Consider the following 25,481-nt stretch of genomic DNA (forward strand, 5'->3'; position numbering starts at 1 on the left):
CCTGATGTGCTCTCAAGTCAAGTTGAATTAGACATTAGGTTATATATGTGTGACTTCCGCGTTTGCCTTAACGCTATTACAACTTGTGATAAAGCTCTATATCTGCCTTTAACAACAGCATCCTGGCAACGGATGTACGTATGCGCGAGACGAGCGAGTAAGGATAGGAATTCACGCCTAAACCACGGTTAAAATCAAGCTATTTTAACGCGTAGACGCATTTTGAGGGTCCCCGATTCATGTCTTCAAAATGAAAATGGATTTTTAAACAAATTTGTTGCTCAAACATGGATATATTTTGTAAGGAAAATGGTGCTTAACTTTAGTTCTAGGAAAGTGCTCTGTGAATATGTTTTGGAAAAAGCGTCGGGGTTGGATGAAAACATGTGGACACAGAAAAGAACAAATAGAACGATATCGATCGCACGGTTGGATATTCTTGTGTTCGATGTGTCTTCTAATAGGATTTTTACACCAGAACTATTTGAAGGAAAATTCAAACGGTAAGTGTAGGCCTAAGTTAGGCCCTTGATTCGAAATTAGAGATCTTGAACTTTAGAGCTGGTGTTAAAACCAATATATGGATTGTTGTAAGATTGACTATGGAATCAACATATGCTTGATCTAAGGCTTGGGAGATCTCAGTTGGAAATATTTATCTTAAAAGATTTAATATCCATACCTTAAAAGATATCGTTAAGTTTCTCGAAAGACATTGCTCTTGAATTATTGGACGAAGGCTCAGTGGTGGTAGGTCAATAGGGCCAACTGCCTTAATCGCGGTTTTAGCGAACCCAATAGATCGCTTACTGCTATCCACAAGCTGATGTATTTAAACCAGCGAGACAGCAGTAAACCCGTTATTGCTGCCTCGTAGATTTTTAGTATATAAATTTTTTCAGAATTGCCTCAATCAGTGAACCATGCTTCCAGACATCTGTTATCTTCTACTTCAAATGACACAACCTCTTCTAGGAGCCATTTACCTGAATGGGAAAAGTGTGATTTCGAGAACGACCACATACCCGGTGCCTGGGTATTCAACCACGTTATCTGTATATTAATTCTTTTCATAGGTAAATTGCCGAAACCCACATAAAGGATTTTGCCTAAACTAATGCCATGCATTTTTATGAGATTTTTTTTCACATCTCACTTTACACCTACATTTCTCAACATGAATTTCCAATTCAATCTAGGCCCTACAGTTTAGAAAAAATCTTGTTTCGTGAGATTATCGTTAGCTACCGTTTGATGTTTTTGAAATGTGATGATTGAAATGTTTTGTTGAAAATCAAAAAGAAATTCTCAACATAAGCTTTATGGGTGCAAGTCCAGTATACGACATTATAGTGCGTGTGTAGAGTTACACTGCGTTATTCGGTCAGTGTTCACGCCAGTTGACCGTAGACAGCCGACACCTAAAGTAAACTACGAGAACAGGTGGAAACCTGTAAACCCGTCAACCAGAACTGACGTATGACAGTTATTCCACCCCTCCAACTGCCATTTGTCTTCATGATTTTCATTGTCTCTCATAAATTCATTGCTTATTATGAAGTCGCGGATGATTTGGATGATAATGGCATTTCGAAACACAAAAAGGCACTTATATATATGTAACATTCAAATATAATATATCTAGATAGCTTAATAATTATTGGTTGAAGGGTTTTTTGGAGGTCAAATCACAGTTAATGGGTGGATTTTTTATGTTGATGTAACAAATCTCTGGTCCTAAATAACCTTATGGGGAGGTTTCTAGCATCGTTTAAAATGTGAATGATTAGGGTTAGGGTTAGGTTTAGGTTTACAAGGAGACATCAAAACTTAATGAAATAAAAACATTGCGTCCATATTGCTACCATTTGGAAGATGTATGTCCGTGGAAATTAGTGAACTACATTGTGTGACAAATGACAAATTCAGAAAGTCGTCCGTTGACATTCTAAGTAAAGCTTGTTCTAGAAAAGTTTCTTGTTTTCGATGAATAGCTGGCGTGTATACTATTGGCAGTTCGGAGAGTATTTCTCTGTTAAGGAACATGAATATATCATGATAGCTTAATGATTATTGGTTGAAGGGTTTTCGGAGGTCAATTCACAGTTAATGGGTGGATTTTTTTATGTTGATGTAACAAATCTCTAGTCCTAAATAACCTTATGGGAAGGTTTCTAGCATAGTCTAAAATGTGAATGATTTGGGTTAGGGTTAGGTTTACGTTTACAAGGAGACATCAAAACTTAATGAAATAAAAACATTTCGTCCATATTGCTACCATTTGGAAGATGTATGTGCGTGGAAATTAGTGAACTATAGACATGTGACGCTGCTGTGTATGTCTCCACTGATGTGTTGCCCTATAATGTCGTATATCGGACTTGGGCCAATGGTGTGTAGGGTGTCATCTGTCAACCGTCCTGTGGAGTCGTCACCTTACTGGTGTGTAGGGTGTCATCCGTCAACCGTCCTGTGGAGTCGTCACATAACTGGTGTGTAGGGTGTCACCTGTCAACCGTCCTGTGGAGTCGTCACCTAACTGGTGTGTAGGGTGTCATCTGTCAACCGTCCTGTGGAGTCGTCACCCTTGTATGTAAGGTATCGAGTGTCATCAGCTGTTGAATATGGATCCCCAATCGAGGATCTATTTTCATGGAACTTCTTTTGGTTCCATATTACTACGCTTTTATATTTCAGCTTGGGCATTAATTCCCCGATTTACTCCAAAAGTATCTCTACACGTTGCACTATAATGTCGTGTATCGGACTTGGGTCGCTTTATGTTTATTGTGCAGTTAATCCAACTAGCACGTTGTCCTTTTCAGATGATTTGGGACTCGTGAAATGAATTTTTATGATTGAATATCATTTAGCCTAAGGTGACCCATAAATCATGTCTGCTTTAAATGCAAGTCTGGAGGAAATTGATCCAGATTAAGCATGTTTGAAAGCACGTGTATTTTTAGGCCTATATCTGTGTATGCAATAGGAGAAATTTAACGATCTAGATACGTTTTTACAATAAATAAAATTCCAAAGATTACAACATTGAAATTTCTGAAGAGTTTAGGCCTATTTTCAAAGGTGAAGTAATAGGCATGTGTAATCTTTTGTTTGTTCTAGCTATAGCGATTGTCTGTGATGATTTTTTCGTGCCATCTTTGGAAGTGATCTCCGAGAAACTAAATTTATCCGAGGATGTTGCCGGGGCAACGTTCATGGCAGCTGGCTCATCGGCTCCAGAATTATTTGCTTCTGTTGCTGGAGTTGCTGTGGAAACGGATGTTGGTGTTGGTACAATAGTGGGGTCAGTATTTTTTGCATTTACAATGTACTTTTAGGCCAAATCAACAATATCATTCCGTTCTATCGATTTTCAGACATGAATGATGTAGCGATGCTACGAGGGAATGTTTACGGATTATCGGCATAAAATTGCTGTCATGTTAAATATCGTCAATAGCATCTAATTGAAGAGGCACTATTTTTCCTTCAACGCCACCACTAGTATCGTGACGCTAGATTGGCTATAAATTTACTTCGGTGTGTTAAGCATCGTATCTGCTGGCCACGCTGGCATTAGTCCGCTACTGCGCGAATCTACGGTGGTGAATAAATTGATGGCAGCACCGATTGAATCTAAAAGTTCTGGATTTAATAGAATCAGTAGTGGCAATCCAGAAAACCCGTTATCGCTTCTGTGCAGCTATATTTTTCCGGTGAAATCTTGTAATTACCTTAAGGGACAACTAAACGACGAGGCAGCTCGAACTATCGAAGGCTTACGCTTTCTAATACTCATTGCGACTCAGCTGCAGATATACTGAGAAGGACTAAGGTCACCCGCACAAGATAATATCTGAATATCTGCGAAAATTATGGGAGCTGGAAAACCATAAATGATCTAACAAGTATCAAACATTTCTACAATACGATCAAGACATGTGTTCGTTGACTGAAGAGAATGGACAAAACAGAACTCATGAAGACTTCATTGTACCTCTACTATTCGACAAACTACCAACAGAAATACCTAGACACTTGGTCGCTAATTGTACTCGAATCTCGATCCGATCGAATTTCAAACCTAATGCAACTCCTTGTTGCCAAACGCGAGTTCATTCGCTTTATATCCGCCCTATTGACCTACCTCGGTTAATCGAACATTAGTATAGTGGGGAAGTGATGTCGCTGGCATCCTTGCGTGACATAATGACTTATACAAGGCCTACTAGGCCTAATGTAATTTCTAATTTCTTTGCAGATCTGCAGTCTTTAACATTCTCATTATCATAGCACTGACGGCTGCATTAGCTGGCCAGGTAATCATTACTTTTTCTTATATACATATAAAATTTACCCTCAATATCTCTCCATCCAAATCGATATTCATGATAGGCCTATATTATTGTGATATATACTATTGTTACCTGTCTTTTATTGTTTTATTTAGCCAGCTTTATTAAAGGGGAACTGCAGCGAAAAATGTTTTGTATCTATATGTGTTAGAAACCTTTATAAATACATTTTCAAAACAGCAGAAAAACATTTCATCTAATACTTTATCCAAAAAGAGGGTTTTGTAGATTCCCTGGCCGCCGCCATTTTCTCCACGTAGCAGACGCTTTTCTCTTGGCCGTGACGTAGGCCTAGTTCGGCCCACTTCGGTACGTGTTACTGCTATTCATAGTGTTTTCGTCACTTAAAGTCCAATAACAGTTCTATACTGCAGCATAATGCCACATCAGCAATTTTTTGGATATGTTTCAATCTTCAACTGAGATCTTCAATGAGTGTATCTTTTTGTGTACACACTGGAGTGTGTGATGGGCCCGGATACGTCATCAATGTTTACATGTCTCACTTTGGAACTTAAATATGGTGGCTCTCATCCGCCGTAAATTCTGCTGATAACAGAATTAAAATCGTTGTATACAAGTTAATTATGAAGAATTGGGAATTCAAATAGCATTATGCTAAACAACAACAAGAGTAGAAATGAATGGCCAATTATAATTATTTGACTGCAGTTCCCCTTTAATTGTGTAAAGCCATACCTCGACTTAACGCCACCCTTGAAGATTCCTGATCTTGTCTCATTACGTACGGAAAAAAATGGCCAAATTTTAAATCGAGGTATGACTGTATATAGATTTTCTAATCGTTGCTATTCTATTGTGGCTCCACAAAGCAGATAACGATTTGGTAGGGGAGATATTGAGGTTTTCTCCAAGGACGATTCGGAATATTTCATTGTAGCAGGCTGTATATAAGACGGGGTCTACTTGATTTATCGCAATTTTTATTTCCTGATCCCGTTCACACCCTCACAGCAATCAACGTTTTCTCTTCATAGGTGCTGCTATTGGATTGGCGACCTATGACACGGGATGCAGTGTTCTATGGCTTATCGATTGCGTGTTTCATAGGATTTTCCTGGGATAACAAATTCGAATGGTATGAATCAACAATTCTATTGGTTCTGTATGCTTTATATATCGTTATCATGGTAATTAATCGAAGAGTGATGGAATGGATGAACAAATGGAAAAACTGGTAAGATAGTTATTGACATTCCGGCTTTGAGTCCATTTTGCTAACGCGTTTCTTGCTTCACTGCTTGTTAACACGTCATTTTGGTAACATATACGTTTCTGAACTTAATTACGAGGTAACCTCGTAATTAAGTTCAGAAACGTAAATGAAGTTACAAATCTTGGCTTCTTTCATTCATGTTAAAATATGAGGCCTAGAAATGTATTTTGGGCACCGAATATTAGGCTTGCACTCATTCATGTGCGTAGGCAGCTACCGTCTTCGGTTTTGCACACCGGTTCATCGACGTTTTCCCACTTCAAAAAGTTATGAACAAGATAAAATTAGTAGGCTAATTGTCATCCGATTTTATCAACTAAACTTTAAAAGAAAAATGAAAAGGATCTTTTATAGTGTTTAGAAATTCAGTGTCAGTAATTGGGGAATAGTTGTTCTAGATCAAAGGTCGAGAGGTTGAGCTCATAAAAATAATGTTCTAATTGAATCTATATGAAATATTATTTAAATAGATTCAATTAGAAAAACAATACAATTGAATAAGCTAGTGTTGTTAAAGTAACTTAATGTTTTTTTAATGTTTTTTTATTCAATTCTTATTAATACTAAATTTCTTTACCTTCGACTAAAATGATATTAGAAAAACTTTACCTTGAATAACTTAGGATCATCTTGTATTATGTTAGTCAAATGTAAAGAATGAAAATATTTATCTGATAGATTCATAGAATTACTATAAAAATAAGATATATATTTGAATATAATTTGTACCTTTCCCAGTGTTGAAATATAAAAAATATTAGCTGAAAATATAAAATATGATAAATCTGTGAAGACACGGGGGTTTATTTGAATATAAGACCCCCTGTGTCTAGAATCCAAGAAAGTAAGAAAGTAAGACAGGTACGAGACGTACGAGTAAGAATCCAAGAATTCTTACTTTCTTACTCGTATGTCTAGTACTTAGGCCTATATAAATTAGTTTTTATAAAAATTGAAAATGTAAATTATTAATCTAAGTATAGAAATAGTTATAATATAATCTATCTTTATTTTAATTTAAGTGAAAACATATAATTTATTCATTTTTATAATACTTAGTACGAGAGGTACGAGTAAGAATCCAAGATTTCTTACTTTCTTACTTTCTTGGCAAGAATCTTGGTTTCTTACTCGTACCTCTCGTACGTAGATATATAAATAGTTTTGTAAAAATTATAAATATAAATTATTAAACTAAGTATAGAAATTTAAGCGACAACATATAATTTATTCATTTTTATATATTTCAGCCAATTTAACAGTCTATTGCTTAATTTGAATTATGTAATTTCTCATCTAATTCATGAATATATCTATGAGTTTTTAAACTCTTTAAATTTTCATATCTTTTATTACATACTTCACAACACTTAATATTATTAATTCTATCTGATAGATAATTATGTTATCTTTTAATTCAGCGTATCTAATTTTGCAATTATCATAGAATTCTAACAACTGTTTTAATGAGTAAACTGAAAATGAAACTAATCCTGTAAGCATAATAATTGATTTAATATTCTGTTGATTATTATATATAAGGTGTAATATTTCTGATACCTTACTTTCACTCATTTTATTGTTAAAATATATAAAATAAATTAAATTAAAAGATGCTGTTTTAATCCTCTAATTCTTTAAAATCATTAACTTTTTTATTGTTATTTTTTCTGTGATTGTTTCCATTTAACTTCTTTAACTTTTTACTCAATTTAATGTTTTCATTCATTAGATCCTACTGACATTTTCATAGTAAAAGTAAAGCGCAGCCAATATTAACCCTCCAGCAACCAAACTATTTTTCAAATCACTTTTCCCAATAGGAATGCTGAAACCATCCATTTGTTTAAGAAAAAAAAAAATCAAAAGTAATTTAAAATATCTTATTTTGAATATTCAGAGTTGAATTATTATTTTTGAGTTATGATATTTGAAACATACAGCGTAATCTTATTTCAATATATATTTATTATTCTTTTCATATTCGATATGTTTAACTGTTTTCATAAGGATTGAATTCTCTAAATTCTTCATCTAAGTTACATTGAACTGCAATATCTTTGAATAATTTTTCATTATCTAAATCACATTGAATACCAATTTTTGATGAATTTTCATTATAGATAATTTGTTTATTATCAAAATTAAAATAATATAATTGTCTTTTTTCTTTTTTCAATTCTTAAGTTAATCAAATCATTATAATCTTTTGGAAGTATTATATCATCATTTCTTTCATTGAAAGGGGTTTGAAGTATATTTATTATGTTTTCATCTAAAGTTCCTTTAGAATTTAAAACTGTATTAGATATTTTAGGATTTTTGATTCCATTATCAAAAGTATCTACTAGTTCAGTAATTAAATATGTTTCATTTGGTAATATTTGATTTATCATAGTAATGTTACCGATTTTATAATGTCTTGCGGACACTAAATTTGTTGCTGAAATATAATTTCTAATGTTAAACTGTGAAAATAAGTTATAGGTTTCATTTATTTCGATTTTGAAGTTGGGTTCTTCTCTTCTTTCTTCATTTTTATAACAAAATTTTTATTAAAACTCATTCAAATATAAATATTCACTGTTTTAGATATGAATTATTTCACTCACACTTTACTCACACTTTTTATGTTAAAAATTGATTTTTTATTGCTGAAATCTATATTTGATCTTTTTTATCTAGATTATTATGCTAAAATTTTACTCTCACTTTTAAAACATGAAATTTTAAGAGTAATTGGGGAATAGTTGTTCTAGACTTATCGGCCCCACTCCGTGCGGTTGCGCCACCGCGCGGGATTTACGCGAAGCAGCAAACACAAACATGGCCATTCTCTCAATTTTCAATGTTAGAAATCGTGTGTGCATTTCAATTATTTCGGCTGTTAGGGTTTTAAGGCACAATATAAGTTGATGATGTGATATGGCGATGTTAATCAATGATAATTCCGCAGTGAAGCTAGTCACGAACGGTGCCGATTGAGTCTACAGCTGCCGAAAAACACTGAAATGTGCGTAGTTGCGTAACTATTTGCAGTGAATTGCAGACGAAACACGAAGCCTTAACGGCCGTTTAAAAAAAAAATTGTACCAATCGCAATTGTAATATAAAAATGGGATAGAACCTATGTTAAAATTCTGGCCATTTCTAAAATGTTATTACTAATTTCTAGTCAGTGCGGAACGTTTAGTTTTCCAACAATAATGAGGGGTGGTAGGTAGTCATGCAATTCAAGTCATCATTTATTACACGTTACTTCCGTGTTGTTGAAAATCTCGCGAGTCCTGGACCAAACCCCATTGAACAATGTGATCTGTGTGCTGGCCACAAATGCACACAGATCACACTACACTACCCATTACTCACTCCAGTACCCACAGCTTTCATAAATCCATCCAAATATTTAGAGTGTCTTTCTTCCTGGATTAAAGGTTGAGAGGGCGAGTGAGTAGAAAATGAAAATAAATTCGAGCGTGCGAGAATTTATTTTCTGTGGAGATTCAGCTAATAGTTCAGACCGCTGTCTGCCTAATAACGCTTTCGACATCATTATGAGAAAGCTGCGCTCTGATTGGTTGCCTAGGGAATATCCTCAGCAGCAGGGGGTATTCATTCTATTCAACATAATTTGTGTAACAAAGCGATCTGAAGAAATTGAAGATTACATTTAGCAGGTATTGTTTCAAACTACATTTGCATATTTGCAGACAGGACGGAGACAGGATTTCAACTATTTCATTGTGGCAACTACGTATGAATTAAATGCGCTCCCCTTTTAATTTCGTTAGATACTTCGTCGTTGAATATTACCTTACCTGAAAAAATTCAAGGTCTGGTAAAATCGTTTTCAATCTACGGCTGTTTTTTGACAACGTAAAAACCGTTACAATAATATTTATTCATGTACGGTATCCGAGGTGTAGGCAAAGTAATATGGTGTCCACTTTTTAATTTAGGGCCTTTTTGATTTATTAGCTCAACATACACAAATGGTTTAGGCCTTATATCTTCTAGAGTGGTAAATTTCCATTTTAAAAACAGTGAATTGCCAAAACAAAGTTTTGATATTTTCCGTTTCTTAAACTAAATTATAGCCTAATCTATTTTCAGAAAATGTTCAGTCTGGAATATTTGAGCTTGAAATTTTTAAGGGACGCCCATGATGAATATTCAACATTTATTTGTTATAAAAAGATTTTATGAGGCAATTTTAAAAAGTTATTTAATAAATCATTTTTGTCACCTTCTGATGAGTGTATTTGCTGTCTCGTCATCCATCTGTTTCAAGAAGCCGTTTGAAACGGGAATGAATGGATATAGCGTTGAACATAATCTTAACATGTAGGAAAATATTGCCACAAACGCTAGCTTGTAGGCCTAAAATAAAAATTTTGGGACTGTTTAATTTGCTGCCTGGATTTTTATCATGCGATATACAAAGAATTGCAAAAACAGCCGATATCAAATTTTGTGCCATGCAAGAGTTTTCTGGTCATATTTAAACGCAAACTAACAGCGTGCAAGTGATACCAAGCTATCAAAAAAGAATACATGTACTGCATGGTACGTTCTTCTGGATACTGGAAAGGTAAACCACTTTGCCTGCCATGGCAAATTATTTGCTAACTCATGCACCTTAACCACATTTCTGTCCTTTTGGTAGTTGTCGGCCACGTATTGCCCCCGAAGAGGCAGCTGTTGAGAACGTCGAAGAACCGGCTTCGTTGGCCACTGAAGAAATTGCTGAAAAGGAACGTCAAACAAAAATGGTGAGTAAGTAGTCTCATCAATCAATCAGTAATGAGGTTTAAGCCATTTGACCGACTGAGAAATGCCCATCCAATTCGGAAAAATGGAAATAAGCCTTAACGATAATCTTGTATTCTAATGAAAAGAATAAAAAGAGAAAAGATTCGGATTACCAATTTGAATCCATCTTTCACCTTCATGGGGTAGTATAATCCGTGAGAACAAAAATAAAAATATAGTCTATGTAGACGTTATAACGCCAACGAGTAATGTGACTTGACACTAATAAAAATCCGTTTTCCCTTGGCTAGGGAAAATAACAGCTAGTCGATACGGCAGCAAAATTTAGAATAATTTCATACTGGTAAACCGTGTTGGTAAAAACCAAAAAGTGAACATAAGTCGTGCAGACTTTTCCTGTGCTGCGACTAACCAGCTCGGTCAACACCCCAAAAACTGAACCCTGCTAATTTGTTTCCCAAGACTTCTGTAGAAAATAGTTCCAGGTCATGAAGTAGATCCAGAAACATTGTTAAAAGAAAGGTCGAATTAAACCCTGAATACCCTGTAAAGAATCCCCGCATTGTTATCGACACAAATTTGAGCCATCTCAAGATATAAGAGCTCTGTCCTCAGAGGTATGGTTTCTTATGGTAACGATAACAATTTCATTTGAAGCCCGGTCTACTTTCGACCGAATTTAAATCCCCAAAATCCCAGTAGATTCCAGAAGTTGGCAGTAGATGGCGTGTACGTGCGCGTGTGCTATATTTTACAACACTTAATATTATTTATTCGATCTGAAATAAAATTTATGTTATCTTTTAATTCAGCGTATCTAATTTTACAGCTATCATAGAATTCTAACAACTGTTTCAAACTGTAAACTGAGAAAGAAAATAAACCTGAAATCATAATAATTGATTTAATATTCTGTTGATTTTTATATATTAGATGTAATAAATTTAATACCTTACGTTCACTCATTTTTATAGTTGAAATATATAAAATAAATTAAATTAAAAGATGCTGTTTTAATCCTCTAATTCTTTTAAATCATTAGTTTTTTTATGATTATTTCGATGATTGTTTCCATTTAACTTCTTTAACTTTTTACTCAATTTTATATTTTCATTCATCAAATCTTTTGAAATATTTTCGTAGTAAAAGAAAAGCGCGGCCAATATTAACCCTCCTACTATAAGATAATGCTTCAAATCATTTTTCCCAATTGGAATGCTGAAATCTTCCATTTATTTAAGAGAAAAATTAAAAGTAATTTGAAATATATTATTTTGAATATTTAGAGTTGAATTATTATTTTTGAGTTATGATATTTTGATTTAAGATGGTGTGATTTATTGCTTCGAGTATAATATTTTCCACAATTACATAACACTTTTTAATTAGGTTCATATTTAGGTGTTTCGATTTTATTGCCTAAATTACATTGAATTCCAACATCTTTGAATGATTTTTTATTTGGAATGTCAGGGGTAAATCTTTTCTCTTCTACTCTGAGAACATTACATTGCATTCTCTGAAAGGGCAATATCGTAAGTGTAGAAATAATGATTTATCTGAATTTTCATTATCAAAAAGTGATTGCATTTCATCTGTAATTATTAAATGTTTAACTATTTCATGAAATGTTGTGAATTTTGGAATTATTGTATTGAATAAGAATTTATCTTTATCATTCGATAACTCTATTATCAGATAATGATTTTTAAATATTAATTCAGTAATATTTTTCACTTGAAAACGGAAGCGTGCAGTTTTAATCAAATCTTTAATAGGAATAAGACTTCTAATTGTAAAATATTTTTCTAATTCATTTAAATCGATATCTTTGAACTGTAGTATCTGTTCATTCATTTATTAGTCATTTTTTTATTAAAATTGATATTTTCTTCAGTACTCGTTATATTTTATATCATTTAACTCATCATTCATATTTCTAATATGAGTTTTAGACTTTAAATGTTCTTTATGATATCTTTTTTTACTGAATGATTGATTACATGTATCACATTTATATATTTCTTTTTCATTCTTTAATTCTTCTAATTTATTTTCTAATATTTCATCTTTATATTCTAACTTTAATTTATTCTCTAAGTGAGATTTAGTTTTATTGTGTCTTGATTTTTTAGATTTATCTATATTGATTTTCCATGTCGGACAGTAGTACTTATTTGCTTCCATTTTAATATTAATTTTTTTTAATTGAAATTGATATTTTCTTCAACTCGTTAATTACTGGTTATTTTATGTTAAAATACGAATTTAACACATATAAATATAAATATTCACTGATTTCTCGACGCAATTTTTCACTTGTTAATTACTCGTTACTTTTTATGTTAAAATCAAGAAATTTAACACATTTAAATTTAAAGTAATAGGGATAATAGGGGTTCAGGTCAAAGGTTGAATGGTCGAACAATAAATTCGAGTGTGCGAGAATTTATTTTTCGACCGTTCGACCTTTGGCCTGAACCCCTATTATCCCTACTACTGACATGCAAAAACACCTGATACGAGAATCCAGATACGTATGGGTGAGTTTAGGGATCATTTTATTCTAAAAAAACGGAACTAAATTAGGAAAAATGAGTTATTTTAATTGTGTGTGACTTCAGAACGACATACCTGCATATCGTCAACCAACTTGTAAAATGTCGACGAAGTGGGTTTAACATGTTGCGTGAAGTTTTAAAAACGCGTTTTCAAGATTGGTGGAATTCTTTAAAAATGCTTCTCATCCAGAAACATTGTCTGTCTGTCTGTCTGTCTGTCTGTCTGTCTGTCTGTCTGTCTGTCTGTCTGTCTGTCTGTCTGTCTGTCTGTCTGTCTGTCTGTCTGTCTGTCTGTCTGTCTGTCTGTCTGTCTGTCTGTCTTCCTGTCTGTCTGTCTGTTGTTAAATTGACGAGTACAGTTAGATCCATTTTTGGGCGTTTTATAAAGAAGATATGATGTCAATAGAATAGGTTAAGAATATAGGCCTAAAATTGAATACAAATCATGTACTAGTATATTTGCTTTTTCCAGAGATACGTATCACTTTTTTCGTACCAGGTATTTTTAGTCGCATGTTGCTGCTTAAAGTCGTACTCATTATAGCCGTATGATGCGACAGAACCAGAAGCAAACATTATTTTGTTCAACTGGCGGGAGACAGTTTAGTCACCACTCGCGGCGGTGAGCAGGCACCGACTGCCAGCGAAACAAAATCTTGAGCACTTCTGCGATCAATCGCAGCCACAGCCCTGCAATGCAATCACGTGATGGCTTTGTGATAAAAGGCCTATTTTCATGGCATACGTACGTAGCATCTATGTTTAGATCCGATAAATATATCTGGGTTGTCGGTAAGAATCGTTTTAGTTTTTTTACACTGTATGCTTCAAGTCGACTGACTATGTATCTGAACTTGACTTTCAACAATTTTTATCTCTCCCTGTAAACAATTTTCTTGTTCAGTTTTCAACTATTTCCCTAGCTCATCTATTTTAAAGGTTCTACCAGCAATCATACAGAAGCTCGTCGGTATTTCCCATTGCATAGCTCTGAAAATAGTTTATTCACTATGGAAGCTTACATCCAGTGAGTCAAGACTAAGCACACCAATTATGAATTAGATTTGGCTCTCAACTGGAACTAGCCAATATTAATTTTCTTTTTAATTGTATCTTCAGCACTGCAAAATCTTTGTCTAATTTCCCTTGGTGCCACGGACCGGACCCTCAATACAGGGCCCAGTTCCACAGTTGTGAGTTAAGATTTGACCCTGGGTTAAAACATTGAAAATGAACTAACTTTAACTCAGAGTTAACTCTAACTCACAAACTGCGGAACTGGGTCCTGATCTTTTAATCACGAGTTGCACAACCTCTGACGGTTAATAAGATAAAAACCCACTATTTACAAATTAAAAAATTTTAAAATCAAGAAATTATTTTTTCGAACAATCAAAATATATAAAATGCATGTACACGACGTTTCGATCTCACCCTAGAGATCATCGCCAGGTGTGAGATATAGACTAAAAACCGGGGTATATATACAGAGGAGAACAGGTTAATTGAGTAAAGTAGTAGTAATAGGGATAATAGGCTTTCAAGCCAAAGGTCGAACGGTCGAGCTCATAAAAAATGAAAAACATGAAAATAATAACGATTTCTACTTGAATTAGTCGCGAAACTCATAAAAAATGAAAAATAATTCTCACACACTCGAATTTATTTTTCATTTTTATTCGCTAGAAAAAAGTGTGAGTAAAGTGTGAGTGAAATAAATTCGAGTGTGTGAGAATTATTTTTCATTAACTTTTAAATGTTTCAAATCAAATAACAATTAAATTTACAACCAAACAATTTAACATTTCAACAGTCAAACAATTTATCATTTCAACTGTCCAATCATTTCAACTGTCGAACAATTTATCATTTCAACTGTCAAACAATTTATCATTTCAACTGTCAAACAATTTATCATTTCAACTGTCTCATCATTTCAACAGTCGAACAATTTATCATTTCAACTGTCAAACAATTTATCATTTCAACTGTCAAACAATTTATCATTTCAACTGTCAAAAAATTTATCATTTCAACTGTCAAACAATTTATCATTTCAACTGTCTTATCATTTCAATAGTCGAACTATTTATCATTTCAACTGTCAAACAATTTATCATTTCAACTGTCAAACAATTTATCATTTCAACTGTCAAACAATTTATCATTTCAACTGTCAAACAATTTATCATTTCAACTGTCAAACAATTTATCATTTCAACTGTCAAACAATTTATCATTTCAGCTGTCAAACAATTTATCATTTCAACTGTCAAACAATTTATCATTTCAACTGTCTTATCATTTAAATAGTCGAACAATTTATCATTTCAACTGTCGAACAACTTATCATTTCAACTGTCAAACAATTTATCATTTCAGCTGTCAAACAATTTATCATTTCAGCTGTCAAACAATTTATCATTTCAACTGTCAAACAATTTATCATTTCAGCTGTCAAACAATTTATCATTTCAACTGTCAAACAATTTATCATTTCAACTGTCAAACAATTTATCATTTCAACTGTCAAACAATTTATCATTTCAACTGTCAAACAATTTATCATTTCAACTGTCTTATCATTTCAACTGTCAAACAATTTATCATTTCAACTGTCAAACAATTTATCATTTTAACTGTCAAACAATTTATCATTTCAACTGTCAAACAATTTATCATTTCAGCTGTCAAACAATTTATCATTTCAGCTGTCAAACAATTTATCATTTCAACTGTCAAACAATTTATCATTTCAACTGTCTTATCATTTCAATAGTCGAACAATTTATCATTTCAACTGTCAAACAATTTATCATTTCAACTGTCAAACAATTTATCATTTCAGCTGTCAAACAATTTATCATTTCAACTGTCACACAATTTATCATTTCAACTGTCAAACAATTTATCATTTCAACTGTCACACAATTTATCATTTCAACTGTCAAACAATTTATCATTTTAACTGTCTTATCATTTCAATAGTCGAACAATTTATCATTTCAACTGTCAAACAAATTATCATTTCAACTGTCAAACAATTTATCATTTCAACTGTCAAACAATTTATCATTTCAACTGTCAAACAATTTATCATTTCAATTGTCAAACAATTTATCATTTCAACTGTCAAACAATTTATCATTTCAACTGTCAAACAATTTATCATTTTAACAGTCAGATATTTAAACTGTTAGATATTTAAATCATTTAACTCGATTCAATAATTATAATGTTGAATTGTTACTCTTTACGCCAGTTTTTATGTTTAATTGTTTCATAATGCTTTGATTTATGTGATTTTAAGTATTTACCTCCGCAATAACAATGCACTTTTTCATTAGGATTGAATTTTCAAAATTCATCATCTAAATTACATTGAACTGCAATATCTTTATATGATTTTTCATTATCTAATTCACATTGAATTCCAATATTTGATGAATTTTCATTATAGATAATTTGTTTATTATCAAAATTGAAATAATATAATTGTCTTTTTTCAATTCTTAAGTTAATCAAATCATTGTAATCTTTTGAAAGTATTATATCATCATTTCTTTCATTGAAAGGAGTTTTAAGAATATTAATTATGTTTTCATCTAAAGTTCCTTTAAAATTTAAAACTGTATTGAATACTTTAGCATTTTTAACACCATTATCAAAAGTATCTACTAGTTCAGTAATTAAATATGTTTCATTTGATAATATTTGATTAATTACAGTAATATTTTCAATTTTATAATACCTTGCGTGCACTAAATTTGTTGCTGAAATATAATTTTTAATGTAAAACTGTGAAAATGATTTATTGGTTTCATTGATTTCGATTTTAAAGTTGGGTTCTTCTTCTTCTGTCTTCATTTTAATAACAAAATTTTTATTAAAACTCATTCAAATATAAATATTCACTGTTTTAAATATGAATTATTTCACTCACACTTTTATATTGAATAATCTATCAATTTATATGTTATTCATATATATTTTATTCATGTATATGAATATTTTAAGAGTAATAGGGATAATAGGCTTTCAAGTTAAAGGTTGAACGGTCGAGTTCATTAAAAATGAAAAACATGAAAATAATAACGATTTCTACTTGAATTAGGAGTGAAACTCATAAAAAATGAAAAATAATTCTCACACACTCGAATTCATTTCACTCACACTTTACTCACACTTTTTTCTAGCGAGTAAAAATGAAAAATAAATTCGAGTGTGTGAGAATTATTTTTCATTTTTTATGAGTTTCGCGACTAATTCAAGTAGAAATCGTTATTATTTTCATGTTTTTCATTTTTTATGAGCTCGACCGTTCGACCTTTGGCTTGAAAGCCTATTATCCCTATTACTAGTAGTGAGTGAGTAAGTAATTAGTGTTTGGCAAGGCATGAAGTAATATATATAGAAAGAAGGGCATTGTGCGGAGAAAAGCGATAATTTAAATCAGCACCAATATCTGAGGGACGAGTAATTAGGGCAGACTCAACTATGTGGGATAGTTTTACTTGCCGACATCGCCGACATTGGGATCGAAGGACTGGGTGTGTGCGTCGATTACCCTAAAGTGGCTGTGGTCGAGGGCTGTGTGTGTGCGTGGATTACCCTTATATAAAGTGGCTGGGTGTGTGCCTGGATTACCCTTACATAAAGTGACTGGGATCGAGGGGCTGGGTGTGGCGGGGATTAACCTTATATAAAGTGCCTGGGATCGAGGGGCTGGGTGTGTGCGTGTAATAGCCTCACATAAAGTGGCTGGGATCAAAGGGCTGGATGTTTGCGTGATTTACCCTTATATAAAGTGGCTGGGATCCATCGAACCCAATGTCGGCACGTAGAACTAACCTACATTAGATATCTCTTCCAATGTCGGCGATGTCGGCAAGTAAAACTAACCTACATTCAATTGCCGGCCCTTCTCACTGTATGATTTCTTAACATTGCGTCTGAGGATCCAAATCACAACTTCCGTTTCTATGTAATCATACACCGAAGGAACTACAATCCCATACTTTCCTATAGGCCTTTTTGATCCATTTGTTCAAAATGGAAGAGAAATGAGAATTTTTCTTAAGACGATGTACCGCACAATTCGGATCAAGTATGAAATATGGTCATGTAGTCCCTCAGTGCGGAAGCTTAAGATAAAATGAATGAGTGATTAGGTTCATAATTCTGTATTTGAATTATAACATCGGCAATCCCGACATTCCGACACTCCCGACATACCAGCAATCCGACATACCGGCAATCCGACATACCCGACAATTCGACATACCACGATCCAAGCACCTCTCTACAGGGGATTATTAGGAACCGAACGCCCCACGATCCCGGTACCTCTGTACAAGGGAATATTAAAAACCAAACTCCCACGATCGCGGTATTTCTCTACAGGGGATTATTAGGAACCGAACGCCCAATGATCCCAACATCTCTCTACAGGGGATTATTAGGAACCGAACGCCCCAGCCTTACAAATATATATTCTCAAAACAACTGGCCTGGTTACATAATGACTGGAATGTCTGTATGTAGGTTTGCAGCATTGCCGGCGTGCCGGTTTGTCGGGAGTGTCGGTATGTCGGATTGCCGGTATGTCGGGAGTGCCAGTACGTCGGTATGCCGGGAGTGCCGGTATGTCGGGAGTGCCAGTATGTCGGTAGGTCGGGAGTGCCGGTATGTCGGTAGGTCGGGAGTGCCGGTATGTCGGATTGCCGGGAGTGCCGGTATGTCGGAAGTGCCGGTATGTAGGATGTGCCGGTATCTCGGATTGTCGTTATGTCGGGAATGTTAAGATTGGCAGATCTTTGGTCAGCATTGTGCGTATTGGTACGTCAGGTAAAAAGGCCATTGGACTAGTTTTCCATATTTTATACTTGAGCCAAAGATTCTTGATGCCTGAATGAAGAGAGTCCTAAAGGACAAGGGGTGCTCTGAAGATTTTCTCGGGAAAATCCCTCTAATTGCCACAAGATTTCACAGCACAATAATCTTTTTTACCCATTTTCATTGAATTGATAGCATGAACTCTTTTTGAACATGTATCAACAATTGAAGCCATTTTCCGAAGCAACAGATATGAAATGAAAAATGTACGGCCATAAACTCGAATTCCCGCATCGAAAACAGCGCTGAAACTCGGAATGACATGAGACGCGCTGCGGTTAAATAGCTGTAGAATAAATATTAGGTAAGATATCTGAAGATTTTAAACTTCATTTGAAAGGGAGCGTTCATGCGCACAAATCCTGAAATGTTCAAATTTTTTAGAAACTTATTTCTGAAAATACAAAACTTCAAAGTTGAGTACCCTGAATTTTTACACGAGCGGCAAAAACTGAACTCCTATTTTCATATCGCTCTCATGTCGCATTATTGGAAGTTTGAGGAATTAATTTTACATAACTGGAACTAGAGATTCATACGGTTTGAACGTTGCTAAAACTGTGAAAATCCATCTAGGGACCGATGAAATATGATAAAAGACGCATCAAAAATTGTCTTGAAAAGGGGAAAAAAATGACTAAAGTACCCTTACAAAATGGCGGCTAGCAACTGTAAAATGGTTTATTGCTCCAAGGTGTATATTTTATTCAGGTTGTTTAGAAGATCATCATTAGGGTAGTTTAGGGTGATGGGATGATATTTTGTTTATTCTATCTTTTCGATTGTGTTTCTGGAGTTATTTCGTTACCAAGAACAAATTTTTACTGGAGGATCTTGGGATGAAATTACGAGGAGTCTTTGGGGTGTTGGCCGAGCTAGTTAGTAGCAGCAGAAAAAAGGTCTATCTGTATCTGAATTTGGTTTTTAGAACACGGTAAACCATAATGTAATATTTAATTATGCTGCTCGTTATTGGACTAACTACGTATCGTATTTTTCTTACCAAGGATGCAGTAAAAGATTTAATAAGCGGCACGTTACTCGTTTTACGTAGACAATATTTTTCACGGATTATTATTTACCCCCGAGCTGGATTTTATGCTCAGCATATAATCTTTTTACATTTATAGTATACTATTAGTACTAGTAAGGACAGTGACAGGTTTATCATATCGCTTCAAACGACCTACGGCACACGGTGGTCATTTAACATTCCCCGGCAATGCGTCCTACAGTTGTTATCGGATCTAGATGATGCAACTTACCAATAATCTGCGTATGTGATATGGGTCATAGGCTACAAGAATATAGAGCCGCTAGGGCCGTGGGGCGGGACACAGGTAACCAGAAAAAGGGCAGTTCTATAGGATAGCAGTAATATTTGCAAAAGAAAACTTTTATAAAATTTCTGGGGGCAACTGCCCTCCCCCGCCAATTCCTGCCCTGGCCGCATATTAACTTTACCCTCGGAGATGTACTAGGGGTGGGATCGATGGTTTCATAAACATTACTACAATTTTAATTTGGATCTCTTCTAAATTTTCTATTGATGTTCCATGGGTGAAAGAATACAACGATTTTAAGACCGCCTTGTTTGGGGATTCGACCAAAGGGGTCGCCCTACTAGGTAGAGCCATGTTTCTGTGAACTGTTACTAATCCTTCTGATTAGACTGTCACCTTATTCTTAACTATGCTTAGCATCTCGTGTATTACTTATCTATTGGTCTGGGTATCTTTAGTATTTGGATCATGGGATCGTTTGGACGTTTCCTACAATGAACAATGATGAAGTTTACAAAACTGTACCAGCCGACATGCTGTTTGTATCATTCGAAACTTGCAGAGATGTTAAGATTCACAAGGAAATTATTCAAAATAGACCATTCAGCAAATCTAACGGCATACTCAAACGATATATAAACTGCCGATCCTTAGTCTTTTCATGGCTATTTAAAAGACACTAAATTGTCTGATCAGTGACCGCCACTGGGCCAACATAGTAGCATGGATTTGAAGAGAAAAACCAGGGAGCAGTCGCTCAAAAGTTGGTAAGAGTTAACCAGTGGATAGGCCCTAGTTGACAAATTGGCAATTAAAGGTTTATTGTTACTTCGGTATCTATACACAATAGCCCCTGGTAACTTTCGTCGGGCGCCCCTACTATTTGAGTTACCAGGGGCCAGTGTGGGGGTGATATTCATTTCCGAAGTGCCAAGGCCCTTGGCTTCTAGTTTGTACACAGGGTTAGTAACGTAGATACGAAGGATTAATAAATATATGATCTATGACTGCCAACTGGCTCTCATCTCTTTAGTAATCTGTTCAGCCATCCCCAAGACTTCGTAGCGTCGGAGGTTCGCAGGAACGAAATGCATATCATTAAAAAGGTTTCGAATAGACTTATTTCGTTCCACGAAAAAAAATTTACCACGTCACGTCAGGTAATTTCAACTAATCAACCTATTGAGCATATTGAGTACGAATTTCAAATCAGCAATTTCCAAAAGGTGCCCGCTGCAAGTAGTTGCGCTTATCGGTGTAAAATCTGGCGTCACTTTTCCGAAAAAAAACTATTCATAGTACACTTTTACGTGCTTTGTTCGACGTAAGATTATTAATCTCGTTGATGGGCATTATGGGTGTTAATAGACGTCGAGGAATAGATTACATAGAGACCCATCACAATCAATGAAGTTAGGTAGGCTATACTTAGATCAATCTTAAAGGAGCTGTTTGAAAATGAGCACTGCAGTTGAGTCTACACAGGTTCCTGCCTTTCACTAAGCACTTTGTGGTATTTTATATTTAATTTTTGAAGTTTTATAAAATGTCTACTTTCGCACTTGTATGTATGTTGCTACTATTTTATATGACACAATGAACACGTGGTTTAACGGCTGTCCTTTATACTTAATAGCAGATAATCTTGCAACAACGGCTAGATACTAGACGGTAGTTCCTCTTTCTGCGTTTCTGTTTCTAACTGTCTTCTTCGGTGGTTATCAAGCACTAAGCCATGAAATATGTCTTTCATAATCTATATATCATTTATACGGCATATGTACATGGCGAAATAAATATTATTATTATTATTATTTCATTTCCACATGAGCGTGGCTCTACCTAAAGAAACAAGCACTGTCTCTCAACCTGCATCCAGTTTCACGGTTATGGGTTGGAATTTGGTTCCTATCTAACTATGGAACTGACCCCGGGTCCAGTTCAAGAAAATGTTTACTCTTGAAATCTCTTGTAATTATATGAGCATATGGTGTTATGGTATATGGAATGGTGATAACCCTTGGCCCAATTACACAGCTGTGGATCAAACATTTATTTTTTATTCAAACAATTAATACATATATGTACGGGATATGTACTGAAAACAACTCAAGAGTTGAATCTTTGGAAAAACTCGTTTTGTCCCCCAACGTGAAATTTCTCAATGGTATACGCGGTAAAAACCTCCGAGAACTTTGTCGTCGAACATGAGCCTTCTTCGTCGACAAGATTTTGACAAAAAAGTCAGCTACGTAGTGCACGCCGGCCGTATTGGCCAATTCTAGAGGGTCATCTTTTTATAGTCAAATTAAAAACATGCTATTCAAGATTTTTATCCTCCATTTATACTTTCCATGCCTGGAAATGTTTTTCTTTTCATGTATATGAGTGCAAATTTCATACTTAGCTCTTGGTAGGCCTACACTTAGGTCTGTCTACATCAAATCTTTATGGGTTTCGCACATTTAATCCTGTGTCCAACATTCAGGGGTAAGCTTAACAGCGTGGTAATTGCTGTGGATATTGAAAACTAACTAGCTAAACCAGAAAGTTCAGGCCAACATTTTGCGAAGTTTAATGAAACATGGAACCCGACCTTGAATATACAAATCATAAATGCTTCACAATTTGTTACAATTTTTTACGTTTAACCTGTATGTCCAGCTGTCTCTAACATCACACTTACTTACACACTGTTTAATACCGTACGCAGATGAGTATGGCAGGTGGTCACGCACGAAGACTTTCTATAATCTCTCATCGCGCTTCGCTCAGTGATTCCAGCCAGGACAAGCACATTTTTCATCACAATAAACGTGGATCGATCGGTGCAAGTATTGTAAGTATAAGTCAAATGTTTTCCTTAATTTTTAACTTTTTGCACTTACATTTCACCTTAAAATATTCAACCCTATCTCTCTTGTACCTTGAACTCTTCTCTTACTTAACTCCAGCATTTCGATCACGAAAGAGGCATTGTCTTTGTCTACAACAAACACTTATGTTTGACCATGTTGAATAGTACAATAACAAGTATTTCCTTATTGTATTGGCACATAGGCATGTTTTGTTACCATGATCAATTAGAAAAAATGTAGCTCATGACATGTTCTATGATTATGGTTAGTTTCAAAGTCATTGGGCTTTGCATATGGTCACCAGGGGGGCGTTGTATAGTAGAATAACTTTGTATTTCCATATTATAGTGGTAACTTGGCATATTTTGTTAGCACAAACAATTTCAAAATCGTAGCTGCTGACATGTTCTACAATTGTGGTGAGTTTCAAGGTCATTGTATTTTTTCATAGTCATTGGATAGGGGCGTTGAATATTGAAATTGCTAGATTGTTGAGCGTTTGAAAACCATTTCCAAGTGGGCATAGTGTCCCTGGCCCCCTAGTTTTAAAGCATGTTGGCCTAGAACTTAGGTTTTTTAGGTGAAATGTACGAAATGTTATGAAACTGTACATAAAGAATGAAGTCTTATGAAGTCTTATTTCCTATATGCTCTTTCACATTCAAAATCAGAAAATTATCTCAAAATCAGCATATTTTTGAAGGCCATCATTGGTTTTGTATTTGGTTGCCATTATTTTAGAAAAATCCTTGTTAAGAATTATTGACATTTCCATAGCATTAAGCATGTTGTCAATGCAACCACCAGTCGTCTATATAAATCCAATATAAAAAGGTAACGCTACAAGTTTTACTTGAGCAATGCGTAAAATCTGAACTTGGATATATCGTCAAAACCAAGTTCGTGCCTTAGATATTCTATCAAAACTAAATGTCATTTGACTCGTCAAAATCGCTGTCGTGGATACTGTCAAAATTAAATACTTCATATTCAACGCGTCAAATACTATCATAGAGAGATACCGATAGTGTTTGACGAGTTAAATATGTTTTTATTTTGACAGTGTATGTATCACATTATCGCCCACCATGTGCGGATCAAAATAGTGACGTATCCGGCCTTGCATTCCAGATTTCAGTCCAAATACGTTATTTTTAATGAGTAAATGCCAAGTCTAAATATTGTATTTCGACGAGTAAAAGACGATGTTACAAGCGTATTTGATATGAAACTTCGAATAAGTGAACTGTATGAAACTATGATAGTTTTACTGGAAAAATATGACTGATTGACGAGTAAATTCGCTATTTCTGATGGATGAAATCGGAGATATCCATGATAGTATCGGAAGCGCGTAAAATATGATATTTTGACGAGCGTTTTCAACTGAAGACTTATAAATTGCTCGTCACGCCATCTTTACTTGTGAAATAGCTGGCGATTGACGAGTAGATTTGATTTTTCATTTCGACGGGTAAAAATGAAAGTTTAACGAGTAAATTGTGAAAGTTTGACGGGTGATGTTTCATTGTGACATTATATCTATGCCATACCATATTTACTCGTCAAAAACAAACAGACTTTTCAGCCTTCTCTACCTCAATCGCTTTTTCTCGATGAATACAAATTAACTGCCGCAATTTGGCAACTTTTCGTTTTTTCCAGTGTAATGACATAGTTGTCTGTGTCTCATCTGCGCCGTGTAATCAGGTAAACGGATTATTTAAAGTTCATATAGGAATGTTGATTGTGTTTTGCGGATTGTTAATTAGTTACTGTATACACAGACCGGGTACCGGCATTCGAGCAGATAGTATTCACGAGGCATGAACTCCTGCCATAGTAGACGTTACGTTTCTCAGTGACATCAGCGAACCTAGTGTAAAAATCTACACTACACAGTTTGCCTGAAGACTTCATTCCGATTGGTCGACTTCTATCTGGTGAACGTTCCGTTTGATTGTATGATTTCTTTGCCAACTAGTGAGGTTGGAGATGGAATATTTTGTGCAAATTAGTGAAGTTGTACATTAAAGATTGAGCATCAACTACACTAACTGTACTGAGGTTGGGCAGCAAGGATTTTGCGCCAACTAGTAAGGCTGGGCAGTGAAGATGTTGCGCCAACTATTGAAGTTGGGTAGTGAAGATGTAACGCCAACTATTGAGGTTGGACAGAAATGCTTTAAAGGAGATTATGTGCCAAGTAATGGCTAATGGCTCGTGCCGGCCAATTACTTGACCAATATGGCCGCAAAATTGATGTATATATCCTGTGGCGAATCATTTTTCGCTAGAGGCCGGCACAGACCATATCTTTCGCTAGACGTAAAAAACGATGATAAACGCACGCCGTCTTGCATGGAATGAGAAGAGAACCTCTACTCGAGAGAAAGAATCGCATTACTTCGTATAACAACTGTCAACGTTCTTTAGAATTAGTGGTAGATTTCAATTCACTGCATGATGCAAGCAGAGTAATTGACTGAACTCGAAAATCGATCAATGACTTACCC

At 34.7% G+C, this 25,481-nt stretch overlaps 1 protein-coding gene across 1 annotated transcript in view; it reads left to right on the forward strand.

Annotated features, from left to right (window-relative positions):
* Positions 1–349: 349 nt before the first annotated feature.
* LOC141910523 (sodium/potassium/calcium exchanger 2-like) overlaps positions 350–25,481 on the forward strand; it is a 47,867-nt gene continuing 22,735 nt past the window's right edge. Inside the window, exons 1-6 of the mRNA XM_074801216.1 lie at positions 350–503; positions 3,124–3,307; positions 4,265–4,322; positions 5,357–5,556; positions 10,262–10,367; positions 22,821–22,946. Coding sequence (XP_074657317.1) covers positions 350–503; positions 3,124–3,307; positions 4,265–4,322; positions 5,357–5,556; positions 10,262–10,367; positions 22,821–22,946 — 828 coding nt within the window. The remainder of the gene's footprint in view (positions 504–3,123; positions 3,308–4,264; positions 4,323–5,356; positions 5,557–10,261; positions 10,368–22,820; positions 22,947–25,481) is intronic.

Source organism: Tubulanus polymorphus, chromosome 9, assembly GCF_964204645.1.
Source record: "Tubulanus polymorphus chromosome 9, tnTubPoly1.2, whole genome shotgun sequence".
Classification (NCBI taxonomy): Eukaryota; Metazoa; Nemertea; class Palaeonemertea; order Tubulaniformes; family Tubulanidae; genus Tubulanus; species Tubulanus polymorphus.